Source organism: Carya illinoinensis, chromosome 11 (genome assembly GCF_018687715.1).
Source record: "Carya illinoinensis cultivar Pawnee chromosome 11, C.illinoinensisPawnee_v1, whole genome shotgun sequence".
NCBI classification, from domain to species: domain Eukaryota; kingdom Viridiplantae; phylum Streptophyta; class Magnoliopsida; order Fagales; family Juglandaceae; genus Carya; species Carya illinoinensis.
In genome coordinates, this window is record NC_056762.1 from 4466458 (window position 1) to 4480751 (window position 14294).

A 14294-nucleotide genomic window follows, 5' to 3' on the forward strand; every position below is an offset into this window, starting at 1 on the left:
TGGTCTTTGCCTTGGTCTTGGTGGTATGCTCCCTCTGGGTCTAAGGTTTCAATTCTTGGGTGCAAAAAATTTCTAAGAGCCACATCCCTGTCAAAGTATTGTGCGAATGACCTAATTAATTGGCCTTGAGTAATTTGTAGATTATATATAAGCTTTACAAGAATTCTATACCTGGAAAGAATGTAATTCCCTTAATGATTCTAGCCCTATATGGAAACTATACTCTGTCAAATATGCTAAATGTACAAGCCTAAGTAAATTAAGGGAGGTGAAAATAAGGAAAGAAGAATAATTATGGACAGCAAAACTGTCCATTGACAGCCCCCCTCAAATTGATGTGGGTTGATCAACAAATATCAATTTGCCACATAAGAAGCAATGTTGGTGGCGAGTAAGAGCTTTGGTGAAGATATCAACAATTTGTAGTTCAGTAGAAACATGTGGAAGAGTGATAACATAAGCTTCAAATGCTTCACGGATAGAGTGACAATCGATTTCAATATGCTTCGTGCGCACATGATAGACAGGATTGGCCGTGATCTGAATAGCACTCGTATTATCGGCATGTAGAGGTGTAGGATCTGTCTCCGAAAAATCTAGCATAGCAACCAAACCTCTAAGCCAAATAATTTCAGAACAAGCAAGAGACATCACCCGGTACTTAGATTCCGTAGATGACTTAGAAACTCTGTCTTGCTTCCTACTCTTCCAAGAGATCAATGCATCACCTAAGAACACACACCAACCAATGATGGAGCATCGTGTATCCGCACAATCAGCCCAATCAGCATTGCTATAAGCAGCAAGGCGAGTAGAATTGCTGACAGGGAAGAATAAACCACGGGTAGAAGTGCCCTGAACATAGTGTATGATCCTATAGACAGCAGCCAAATGAAGATGATGAGGAGTCTGAAGAAACTGGTTGACTTGTTGTACAACAAAAGAAATGTTCGGTCTAGTAATGGTGAGATAAACAAAGCTACCCACCAACTTTCAGTATAAACTGGGATCGACAAGTAAGTCACCCTTTTCTTTATGAAGCTTGACATTTAATTCCATGGGAGTATCAACAAAAGTAGCCTCCTGTAGGGTAGCTGTAGCCACCAAGTCACTAGCATACTTATGTTGATTGAGTGAAATACCTGAGGGACTACAATGCACCTCAAGACCAAGAAAATGTGTGAGAGACCCAAGATCTTTCATATGAAAGGACTTTGAGATATGAGTCTTGAGCTGACCAAGTAAAGTAAAATCGGAACCAGTGATCACAATATTATCAACATAAACCAAAAGAACAACAATACCCATGTCTAATTTTTGAAGAAACAATGAAGTGTCATACTTGCACTGCTTGAATGAAAATTGTAATAAAGTAGTGCGAAATTTATCAAACCAGGCTCTCGGAGCTTGTTTGAGACCATAAAGAGAGCGATGAAACTTACACACATGTGAAGTTGGAGAGGGAAACAATCCCGAGGGTGGCTTCATATAAATACTCGATTTAAGATCCCCGTGAAGAAAAACATTCTTGACATCCATCTGATGTAGTGGCCAATCACTGGAAGTCGCAATGGTAAGAATCGTACAAACAATAGTCATCTTAGCCACAGGAGCAAATGTCTGTTCATAATTGACACCTTATTCTTGGTTATTCCCAAGTGCAACAAGGCGAGCTTTGTAACGATCCAAACTTCCATCAGATTGAACCTTGACTGAGTAAACCCATTTGCAACCCAGATGAACAATGGTGGGAGGACAAGGCTCAATGTCCTAGGTGTGATTGGCCTCTAGAGTGGCAATTTCTTTCTGCATAGCTAGTTGCCAACAATCATGCTTGGCAGCATGTAAGTAGGATGTGGGGATATCAAAATTGGACAATGTAGCAGTAAGAGCTGAAATGGAATTGCCAGAACTAGAAGAGGGAAACCCATACCTATCTAGGGGTATAGACATTCGAGGAGAGCGACATACCAAAGGCTTTGGAGGTGCTGCAACTGATTGAATCTGGAGTGTGGTAGGATAAGATATCAGATGAGCCAGCGGAAGATATTGTGGGCGGGAGCGTCTCATATACACAATACTTGGTTTAAAGCGAGAACTGACTTGAGGAAGATCCAAGAACTGCTGCTTAAAGGAGGGGAGAACCACAATAGAAGAGGAGGGCACATAGGACACATGAAAGAAATGTTGATTTTCAAAGAAAATAACATTCCTAGAAATGCATGTATGATGTAATGTAGGATCATAGCAAACAAATCCCTTTTGACACACATTATATCCCAAGAATGCACATCGAACAGATTGAGCAGATAATTTGTCGCTCATGAGGAGGTAAATGAACAAAATATACACAATCAAAGGTACGGTGGTTATCGTAACTAGGTTGCTTAGAAAATAAATGGAAATAGGGAGACTCCATGAGTAGGAATTGAGAAGAGCCTCAACCCAGAACATGGATGGATAAGAGGATTCTAACAAGAGAGTATGTACCATATTTAGGAGATGACGAGTTTTGCGTTCAGCTATTCCATTTTGTTGGGGAGTAGCGAGATATGAATAATATCTTTAGAAGCCAAGATTGCCTGAAACTCAATAGACAAATATTCACCACCGGAATGTGCGTAATGTCTTAATAGAAGGAGAAAATTGATTGCCAACATATGCTAAAAACTCAGTGGAAGTATGAAAAACCTCAGATTTAGAGCGAAGAAAGTATATCCAAGTAAATCTGCTATGATCATCAATGAAAGTCACATAGTATTTAAATTTTTAATGTGAACTAACCGGAGAAGGTCCCCAAACATCACTATGAATAAGATCAAAGCAATGAGAGGCTCTACTAGCATGCAAAGGGAAGGGAAGAGTTTTGCTTTTACCAAGTTTGCAAGAAGCACACGCAAGAGATAAAGAAGAACAGTCTTTATTACCAAGTAAACCGGAGTTCAATACATGAGATAAGATCTGAGTATTGGGATGACCTAAATGACGATGCCACACCATACTAAGATCTGAAACATTATTACAAGCAAAAGATTTAGTAGAAGAAAATGAAGAAAGTGTTGGAATAGGCAAAAGTAGTGGAAACAAGCGCCCCACTTTAGGTCCCTTGGTGATTGGCTCCCCGGTTACTTGGTTCTGCACAACACAACCATCACCAGAAAAATTAACAGCACAAATGTTATCAACTAATTGACCAACAAAAATAAGATTCATGGAAAGTCAAGGAGCAAGAAACACATCAGTGAACTTAGAAGAGGCATCTTCGATAGCAGCTATTGGCAAAGAACTACCATTGGCAGTCTGAATAGCAGATTAACCAATGTAGGGCTGAACATGACACATAGCTGTGGGATTATTCGTCATGTGATTAGAGGCACCCGAGTCCACGTACTAGAGCTTAGTAGAATTGTTACCTTGGAACCCTATTGCTAATAGTGCCGAAATTAGCATCTGTTGCACCATTTTGGGTGTGCAGTAACTTGCTGGAGGAGGTGCGGGATCAGAGGAGTCACTTGAAGAAGAGCTAGGGGTCGTAGAAGTCACTGCGGGGGTACAATAATAGAAGTTTGAAATGTCTGGGCTTGACAATTTCGGGGGCGGATACGACAGTATTTGATAATGTGATTGCAATAAGACCAATATTTTTTGGAACAATTAGCAGTGATATGCCCAAATTCCTTGCAGCAAAAACACTGCAAGGTGCTAGAATGAGCAAGCAGTCCTCGTCGTTGAGCAGCATAAACCACAGGGACGGACCCTGAACTACCATGAGATTGCTCGAGTAACTTGAATACTAAGCCGTTGTTCTTCACGAATTCTAATCCAGTTGATCACACGACTAGTCTCGTGAAGATGTTGAATAATGGAAAGATAGGCAACAGGAACATCCGCAGTAACTAGATTAGAATATTTGTTTTAAAGAGTCAGAAACGCCAAATAATCGTCTTGGATGGAACGATTGTCATGTTGAAACATGGCAATCGCATGCTCTAATTGAAAACGACGGGCACAATTATTTTGATGATATACTTTCTTTAAGTAGGTCCACATGGATTGAGTGGAGCGATGAGGCTGCAAGTTGGAGACAATATGTGGTTCAACCGAGCCAAGAAGCCAGGACATAATCTGAGCATTAAGCACAGTCCACGAAGGAGAAGATGCTGAATCCTTGGATTTATCAGAATTGGGTGCAAAATCTGTGCCATCAATATGGCCCCAAAGATCTTTTCCCTTGAGGAAAAGTTCAAATTGAAAAGCCAATGTAGAGTAATTTCTGCCCGTAAACTTGGCGCACATAGGTGCAAAGTCCATCGTAAATAAATGAAAACTGAGACAAGAAATAACCAAAAAAGAAACTGCCAAGAAGTAAACAGCACCAGAAAAGACCCAGAAAATACCCACAAAACCGAAACCTGCGAAGAAAAAAATAGACGAAAGCCAAGACCTGCAGACTACTGTTCCGAAAATACTGTTTCGAGACTACTGTTCCAAGAGGCTCTTGATACCATGTCAAAGTATTGTGTGAATGGCCTAATTAATTGGCCTTGAGTAATCTGTGGATTATATATAAACTTTACAAGAATTCTATACATGGAAAGAATGTAATTCCCTGAATGATTCTAGCCCTATATGGAAACTATACTCTGTCAAATATGCTAATTGTACAAGCCTGAGTAAATTAAGGAAGGTGAAAATAAGGAAAGAAGAATAATTGCTGTCCATTAACAATCCCGTCGGTGAAAAGCCAGGGGCTTACTTTGATTTGTGTGATGGGGACCTGTTACACAGATCTGGGTTTAACTGTGTTAAAGACATGCTTTGTGCATCTGTACCTTTCTTGTAAACAATCTTTAGTTACTCATTAAACTTCATCTAAAGATGCTTAATTGGCAAGATTCGCTTAGATCCTGTCAAATTATCTTCTGGTTGTCTAGCTTATTGTTTGTTTTCATCATTTGTTTCTGCCCCCCAACCAGGGAATACTTTCAACTGAAAGTGGTCAAAGGGCTTTGATGTCATTTGATTCTTATGAGAAGTCTCTTATTGAGGTAAGTCTTCTTCTCTTTATAATATATCTTTTTTAAAATTTCTTTTTCTCAACTCATTAAATGCTGTAAATCTTTTTGGCCATATGGGTCTGTGGTTCTTGTTTTGGCCTAGAGGCTTAAAATCTCACTGTGGTCGGGTATCTTGCCACATTTATTGCTGGAAGTGATGTAATATTGAATTATTCACCTTAAGGATGAGTCAAATTTTTAAGGAGTTATTTTCACTGGTTAGGAATTGGATGCAACATTGAGGTTCCAAATCCAATTTATATGAGATATTTGGAAGTGAAAAGGTAGTTTGAATGGGAAGAGAAACCAAATGATGATGGTTTGACCATGTTCGAAGATGTTACACTCACATTATTTTTCACTTCAGCATTGTGGGTTATTTGCTTGGGAAAATAGGTTTAGCATGCTTTTCCTGCTATTTTTGCCTGCAATTTTATAATTGTAATTCAGGTCTTGTAACTTGTTAAATACAGCCAATGTGTTATATTCATGATTTTGATATTATCTTCTTTATTATTAGGAGAGTTGTTTGTGCACTAAAAACTCCTGTATTGTTATTTCTTGCAGGTTCACTCCAAGGGCATTGATATCAAGCTAGTGGAAAAGTTCATTTTGGATCTGGAAAGGAAGTTCAAAGGTGCTTTTTAAAGCTTTGTTGTATTGATGATTCGGTGTTTTAGAAGTTGGTGTAATTGTGGGAATTAGGTTTTTGTTGACACGTAAATATTTGGTTTGCTTGTTATCAACCATGAATCACCTACTATAATCAACATTTTTAATTCCTTTAGAAGAGGAAGATGTATCGTTATTTTCTCAGGTGCTTCGTAGTTGTTTCTTTCAACAGCCTTTTAGCCATGTGTTTATATTTTCTTGTGAACCTCTAGTTCAACCCCAACCCCAAAGAAACTTATTAGAAGTCAGCTTCTCTTTTTTTTTGGTAAGTAAACAATTTTATTAAAATGCTAGGCATAACCCAAGTACACAAGAAGATATACAAAGGTATGCACTATCTATGTATAAGCAATAGATACAAGAAACTCATGCAAATAGAGGCCATTAAAGTCTATCGCTATGGCCCATGTACATAAAGTTCTAATAAAAAAAGCTCTTAATTCCTCTATTGAGCTCTCCTTGTCTTCGAACGTCCGTTCATTGCGTTCCTACCACAAACACCACAAAATACAGATAGGGAACATCGTCCACACAACTTTGATTTGTTGAATGCCTCTTAAACTTAGCCAGCTGGCCAAAAGTGCATCCACTATAGCAGGCATAACCCAAGCTAAGTCTAGTATGCTAAACACTTCATTCCATAACATTCTAGCAATCTTGCAGTATAGTAAGAGCTGATCCACAGTCTCACCGGATTTCTTACACATGCAGCACCAATCCACTATGATCACGTTGCATTTTCTCAAGTTATTTGTTGTCAAGATATTAACCAAGGAAGCTGTCAACGTGAAAAATGCTCGCTTTGAGAGGTGCCTTATGGCGCCAAATCCTTCTCCATGGAAACTGATTATTCAGTGAGTGTGTGGGAGACTTGTAGAAAGAGCGAACTGAGAATGTGCCTTTGCATGCGGGTATCCACCACAACATATCAGCTCACTGGTTGCTCGGTTTTGTGGAATACAATAGGCTAAAAAAGTCCTCAAAGATGCCCACTTCCCAAACTTGGGCTGCCCTATTGAAATTGATGTTCCACTAGAATTGCTCCCCCGATATCATCGCGAGATCAGCCACTAAAGCTTCTATTTTACATGCAACCTGGAAAACAGAAGGGAATAAATCCTTTAGGGCACTGTTTCCATACTATAGGTTGCTCTAGAATTTAATTCTAGAGCCCTCACCCAGAACGAATTTTGTATGTCGAGTAAAACCCCCCCATCCTTGTCTGATGTGCTTCCAAACTCCCACTCCATGAGCCCCACTCACCTCTCTAGTACACCAAGCCCCCCACAAACCTCCATATTTGCACTCAATCACTGACTTCCATAGGGCTTCTAGTGCTGTATTATATCTCCACAACTATTTTCCAAGTAACGCCCGATTAAAAATTCTCATATTTCCATTACCCAATCCATTAGATGAGTTTGGGGAGCATACCTTGTCCCAACTGACTAGATGGAATTTGAATTCCTCTCCCACTCTACAAGAAATCACATTGAAGTTTCTCAATCCGGGACGCCACACTTGCTGGAATAGGGAATAGAGATAAGAAGTAAGTTGGTAAATTAGATAGTGTACTCTTAATTAAGATGATCCTACTACCTTTCAACAGATACAGTCTCTTCCAGCTTGCTAATCTCATTTCTATCATCTCGATCACTGTGTTTCATATTGGAATACCTCTTGAGGTAGCCCCGAACGGAAGGCCTAGGTAGTTCATGGGAAGAGAGGCAACCTTACATCCTAGCGTGCTAGCCAACTGCCTTATGTTGTTAACACTTCCAACTGGCACCATTTCTGATTTGTCACAATTCAATTTCAAACCGGATGCTGCTTCAAAATAGAGTAGAAGAGCCTTCATAACCCAAACTTAGTTATGGTCTGCCTCACAAAAGATTAATGTATCATCTGCGAACAACAAATGAGAAATATTAATAGTACCCCTATTGGGGTCACCGACCGAGAAAGCAGCCATGAAATCATTATTAACCAGTGCCGAGATCATTCTACTAAGCGCCTCTATTGCAATGACAAAGAGAAGTGGGGACAACGGATCCTCTTGTCTTAAGCCTCGAGCGTTGTTGAAAAAGCCAATTGGACTGCCGTTTATCAAAACTGAAAATTTCAGCATTGAAATACACCATTTGATCCTTGACAGCCATCTCTCCCCAAAACCTCACCTCCCAAGGAGGTAAAATAAGAAGCCCTAGTTAATGTGGTCATAGACCTTCTCCATATTCACCTTGCAAAGGATCCTTGTAGTGCTAGCTTTTAATCTACTGTCCAGACATTCATTGGTGATGAGAACTACGTCTAATATTTGTATACCCTTTACAAATGCATTTTGGGGTTTTGTAATAATCTTCCCCAATACCAACCCTAGGCGATTTTCAAGCACCTTGGAGATTATCTTGTATACCCCATTTACAAGGCTAATGAGCCGAAACTCCTTTACCTTCGATGCCCCAACTTTCTTAGGTATTAATGCAATAAAAGTAGTGTGAAGGCTTTTCTCAAATTTTCCAGCCGTGAACAGTTCCTAGAACACCTTCATTAAATCCTCCTTCACTACTTCTCAGCATGTTTGAAAGAAGCCCATAGAAAAGCCATTAGGACCTAGTGCCTTGTCTTTGACCATCCTCCTCACTACATCATGAACCTCTATTTCCTCAAAAGGCCTCTCCAACCAAGAGACATCATGCAGCTCAATAGACTCAAAACCAAGGCCATCAAGCGTTAGCCTCCACCCCTCTTGTTTTGAAAGCAAATGTTCAAAAAATAAACAACATGCTCACGAATACCTGACTTTCCTTACAATCCACTCCATCAATTTTCAGCATCTCAATGGTATTGGTTCTCCTATGGGAGTTAGCAATTCTATGGAAGAACTTCATGCTTCGATTACCTTCTTTCAACCACAATGCTCTTGATTTTTTACGCCAAGAAATCTCCTCTAATAAGATAACCCCCTCCAAATCTGATAGCTCTTCTGGGGAGAGAATTCACTCCTCTTGTATCCTCTCTAACTCCTGAATCTCCTTCCTCTTGATTTTCTTGTGTTCCAAAGCTTTAAGTATTTTTTAAGAGCTTTGAGTATTTGAAAGCTTTAAGTCTTTTTTAAGAGCTTTGAGTTTGCCTGCAAAGATGAAGCTGGGGGCACCATGTATCTGATATGAGAACCAAATTTGCCTGACCTTGTCCATGAAGCCTTCAGTTTTCAGTTGCATATTTTCAAACTTAATGTTCTGGCGCCCTCCTTGGATACCTCCACGAAGTCAGCTTCTCTTTCTAGCCTTCCGTTTGTTCATATCCTTTATTTCTATTTTGATTCTCTACTGTGATCTATTTGTTGGGACAACCGAAACTGGTATTTTCTTTCTACTTTATCATTGCCTTGAATTTTTCTTAAATATGCACAAGTTGTATCTATCTATATAAATTTATTTAGTTATATACTGTGATATAACTAACCTTCAAAGTACACATTATAAATTTTTGAATATGCATGGGGGCTCATTTGGTGATAACAAAGGGAGAATGATACAAGGAAGTTGAAATCTATCCATTGACAAGTGATGTTCATGATTGCTAGTGGGAATGTATATTATGTTGTCCTTTATACTGTAGGTAAAGATGATGCAGATAGAGTAATGCTACAGACCGCACTCCCATCTTGCTTTCATCTCACTATGTGAGAGGGGGCACTTTTATCACTCTTGGATCATCCTATATTTTTTTAAAGAAAAACTTAAAGGTTGATGGTCAATGCCACTTCATCATAGTGGGATGAAAGTGGGGGGAGTTTCTATGTAGAATTTTCTATTTAGATATGGATGGATCTTGTAATCCATAGGAACCCAGCTTTGCTGGCTCTTCTTCTGCACTTATGCTATCTACTATTACTGTACTGTTACTGAATGTGACATCAATGTTCTTGTCTGTTGTCCACAAGAAAGCTGGGAACATGGCTAAGTTATACCTTGAATTTTGCTTTCTAATAATGCATGTCGTGCTCTTGTTTCCTTGCCACTGATTGCATTTGTTATCAGCTGAAGCAATTTCTTTGGAGAAATCCACATTATGGGTAACGGATAGTAAAACTTTTGAGGTGTGGATTTGTCAGCTTGTATACTCGCTTATTGGCTATTGCAATGATGTGATTCTGAGGTATTGTATTTATGATTAGTTTCCTGTGAATTCCTAAATTAAGTTGTGTTTACTGGTGTTTCATTATGGTTGCCTTGCACAATTAGTTAGGTTGACCTTGGTTTGCAGATTATGTCAAGAAATCGTGTTGCTGAAATCTGAAGTTGCTGAGCTTCTGTTGCCAAGTGTTGTTGTCAATCTGGCTGGCAGGAAAGATATGGATGTTGATCTTCACAAAATTATCTCATCACAGGTTGTATTCTCGAGTAATTTTTGTCACTTTCCAATTTTATTCTTCTGCCATTTCAATATTTAGAAATTTTGTTTTTTTTTTTTTTTTTTTAAAAAATCTTCAAAAGGAGACTCTCAGCTGAAAGAATGGTTTACCTGTTTCTTGTTGTAGAGTACGCCTTTTGGTGTGCTCATTGTGAACATGTAAGAATGGACAATATCATAAGGTGGCTATAAGATCAACCATACTCTAAATTTCAAATGTTTTGCATTGCTATTAAATGAGACATAGTGAAAGGAGGAAGTTTATTTGACAAGTGATGAGCTAAGAAAGTGGCACCATTTGAGAAGATGTAATTTAGGCCAAAACAAATTAGGAGTACGTATACTGAACTAGACACCTAGGCATCATTCAGCATCATTCGGGAAAAAAAAACTTTTTACAGACAAGTGGAAGGGTGACAGAAACATGATATGTACACTGGCCCACCGACCCTTGTGCATCATTATTGTAAAGATTAAACTGATAACATTTCTTTCTTCTGAGTTCGTAAAATGTTTTTCAAGTTTACTGCATTCTTCTTTGTTTGCGTTGAATTGCGTTATTTATATTTTTGTTTAATATATTTTGTTTTCTGTTACTTTTAAAAAATTTAAATTTTTGTTTAATAACGGTCTGAAATAAAATAGACTTTTCCCATATTGCATATCGGTAAACAATAATGATTTTAATGCATTATAAAATGACTCAAGTCATGCATATCTGAAGTCCTAGTCTGCTTTATCTTTTGAGTTCTTCAAACAAAATTTCTCTGTTAACTTGGTTTCACATGCAGCTACAGGAACATATATTCACAGGGTCTAACAAGTTGATCAAATCAATTCAAGTCTTCTTAAACGTCTTTAATGAACTACGTTTATGTCACGTTATGGAAAAGTCTTCTTCTCTACAAATGAAGAGAGAAAGCTCTAAGGTGAGTTTATTGAACCATAGTTACAGTTTGTATTTTGATGCCTATTTACTTTAATTTTCTCAGATTGTTAAGTTTTAAGTTCGGTAATGGTTGGTAAATTTAATATCTTCCTCTCAGACACATCTATCCATATTACATTATGCCTTAGTTTTTGTATATAACTTTGCTTTATTAAATTTTCTTTGATTTGTCAGAAATATATGGGGGAGAGATGTTTGGTTGTTGGAGGTTTTTTTGGGGGTGGGGGTAAGTAATGCTTATTGAGAAAGAGTTTTGAGGAAAATAATGCTGGAATTTTTGGGGGAAAAGTTTTCTTGTTTTGGTATTTTCCTACATAAAAAAAGAAGTTTTGGTCTTTCTCTTGATGGGATGAGGTCCATTTTTTAGAAGTTGCCAAAGTTTTGTAAAGCATTACTTAGTCCATGTTCAGCCAAGTTGGTCTTGAGATGAGTGAGCCAGTCATCTTTTTTTTTTTTTTTTTTTTAATTTCTTGCATGATGTCGTTGCTCTCAAGAGTGAAGTGCATATTCATGCTTGACTGACTTTAAAGTAGTGCTAACTAAGAACTTTTTACCTTGGTGAAGCTAATCGTACGAGTTACGTTTTTTGTGGCTTAAATGGTGCTATACTTGAAAGGATTAATCTAATTGAATGGCATTTGTACTTCTATTGTTTGGTTTAACGATGACAATCTACCCATGAGTGCTAATTACATCAGTCTACTTTTTTTTTTTTTAATAAATGTGTTGGGCCTAAAAGAGACGGTAATTATGCTTTGGTCTGCAGTGTGCAAAGGCTTCAAGTTATATCTCAAAATCCTGTTCCACATCCATGAAGGCTAGAGATTCAGTTTCTATGTCAAGTGCTGAGATGACACCAACTGCTTTATGGGACAAGGTCTTCTGTGCTACATGCACACAAATGGATATGTTTTTTTATTTTCTTTCTGGAGTTGGAATGTAACATTAAAAAAGTTGGATTCAGTTGGGATTTAAGTCTTTGTTTAACTGAGTTCATGAAAGGTGCCAACTTTTCTTGAGCGTAGATTTTTTCCTGACAAGTTATTTTCATTCCTAGGTTTATTGGCTTTGCATTGATTACCTTGTTGTTGCTAAATCAGCAGTTGTGAGTACTGAACTTTCCCTTTATTCTTATTTACTATATTTTTACTTTTTTATTTTTTCTGACAGTTTCTGTGACATGGATTGTGTCCTTCACAGCTATGTGGTTCATATTTTACATCTATGATGTATGTTGAGCATTGGTGTGAAGAGCATTTCAGCAACCTCACACTAGGGAGCCCAGATTTCTCCCATATTGAAGTGGTAATTTCTATGGTGATGCTGTGCTCCATACTGTTTCAGGATATGAGCTTTTATATCTGGTATTCATTGGCATGCCAATAGTAGACTTTTTCTAGAGCAACAGAAAGTTGCAAACAATCTGTGCGATTCTTAAATATGTTAGAACTGTTTTCTTTTTATCATGTTCTTCTCTACTTTCTTTACGGTTCTCTTAATTCCATTTTTCTGTTTGGATCTTCTTTATTACCAGTTACCACTTCACATTGGAATACTTCTCTCTGCTGTCACTCAAATCAATGAACCTGACAGCTTATATGGGATCATCCAGTCGCACAAGGTTGTTCAATTTATCAGTTACCTTTCTGAAAGATTTTCTCTCCCATTATCAGTTTCTTTTTGGGCCCTAGTTCTTACCATTTGCATAGTACTACTTGTAGTGTTGTGCTTTTGGAAATTATCACATTTGCGTGGGTTTCTTGCGATGGGACTTGCATGTGTGCTCATTTTGGTGGCTCTATTTCAAGTGATTAGGACTTTGACTTCTTTCTTATTTTTTTGTTTGGTGTTTCTCATGTATGCACTGTGTACTAGATTAACGGTATTGATAATTAATAAAGTTGAACTTATGAAAAAAACACATTATGTACCACTTTGAGATGAGACTTTTGCATTTCACTGTTTCCTCGCTTTCCCTACCACATGGCACCTTGTCCCCACTAGGAAAGAAATGACATTTAGAACTAAAGCACAAAGAGAATAGATACAGTCGTAGAGTGTGCAAGTCCCGAACAGTCCCTTAGAAAAAAAGTGTGGCCCACCATGAAAAAGTGGATTTTTTTTTCATGTGGGTCCCAGGTGTGCACCACTTTTTTTAAAGGGACTACACGGGGCATGCACACCATAAGACTGTACAAATCATTTTCCAAAGGTAAAAGGGGAAAGATGGAAAAAAAGGACAGACAGTTCAAGCCTTACTGCCCATGAGATGCAAAAGAAACAAGGCCGTTTGCATGATCCATAATTTTTTTATCCACTACATATTCATTTGATTCATGAGACTTGTTAGATTCTTGGTTATATATATGCATGTTAAGCTTGATTTTAAAAATTAAAATGCATGTAGCTTCACAGCAAATGCAGGAGCTTTTTTCTTCAGATAACTGTTTGATGACAATTTCCCTTTCCGTATCAAACTTTATACCAAACTTTTCAGAGTTTGATTGGCTATCTGGATATTTACTAAATGGTCTACATGACTATGACTACATTAATCCCTAAAACAAATGTCCTCCTGGTCAATCCTTTGATCCATTTATCATATTTTTGTTTTGGTTACTTGATTTAGTTAGGTAACGTAATTGCATTGAAAGATGGATAGACTTAGTAGCTATTGTAATGACCAAGATCAATTTGGCGATACATTAATTTCCGATTCTCTCGTGTTTTATTTTCTTTTGTTTTGAAGCAATTTCGGGGTTGACGATCAATTAGGTGAAATCTGAGATTGTTCCTGCTGGTGATGTGGAAGTTTGGCCAGTATTCTTAGCTGTAAAGTTTCTTCTTTACCAATGAAATATTAGGGTTTGCCTTTGGGTGCTTCTTATAAAGCTATATCTATTTAGAATAGCATACCTGGAAAAGGCTGTAGTTGTCCACGGATGGTCGATTGATTTTAATAAAAAGTGCTTTTTCAAATTTGCGAACATATTATTTGTCTTTGTTCCCCATTCTAGTAGGAGTTGCTAATAGGCTTGAAAAGCTTTATAGAGACTCCTCATTCAAAGAATTGGTGATGAGCTTAAATTTGATTTAGTAACTTGATCGAGTAATTGTACATTGTACTTCAATAAAATGAGGTGGTTTAGGGGTCAGAAAATTGATTCAATGCAATCGAGCATTATTAGGTAAATAGT

General features: G+C 37.8%; 1 protein-coding gene across 7 annotated transcripts in view; it reads left to right on the plus strand.

Annotated features, from left to right (window-relative positions):
* The window catches only part of LOC122281558 (serine/threonine-protein kinase ATM), a 95425-nt gene that overhangs the window by 39783 nt on the left and 41348 nt on the right, over positions 1–14294 (plus strand). For 6 of the 7 annotated variants that reach the window (XM_043093150.1, XM_043093147.1, XM_043093145.1 and 3 more), the window contains 9 exons: positions 4977–5048; positions 5625–5694; positions 9776–9893; positions 10002–10125; positions 10940–11077; positions 11864–11974; positions 12155–12202; positions 12298–12402; positions 12632–12718. In XM_043093150.1, coding sequence (XP_042949084.1) covers positions 4977–5048; positions 5625–5694; positions 9776–9893; positions 10002–10125; positions 10940–11077; positions 11864–11974; positions 12155–12202; positions 12298–12402; positions 12632–12718 — 873 coding nt within the window. The remainder of the gene's footprint in view (positions 1–4976; positions 5049–5624; positions 5695–9775; positions 9894–10001; positions 10126–10939; positions 11078–11863; positions 11975–12154; positions 12203–12297; positions 12403–12631; positions 12719–14294) is intronic. The other variant, XM_043093146.1, reaches the window with a different exon arrangement.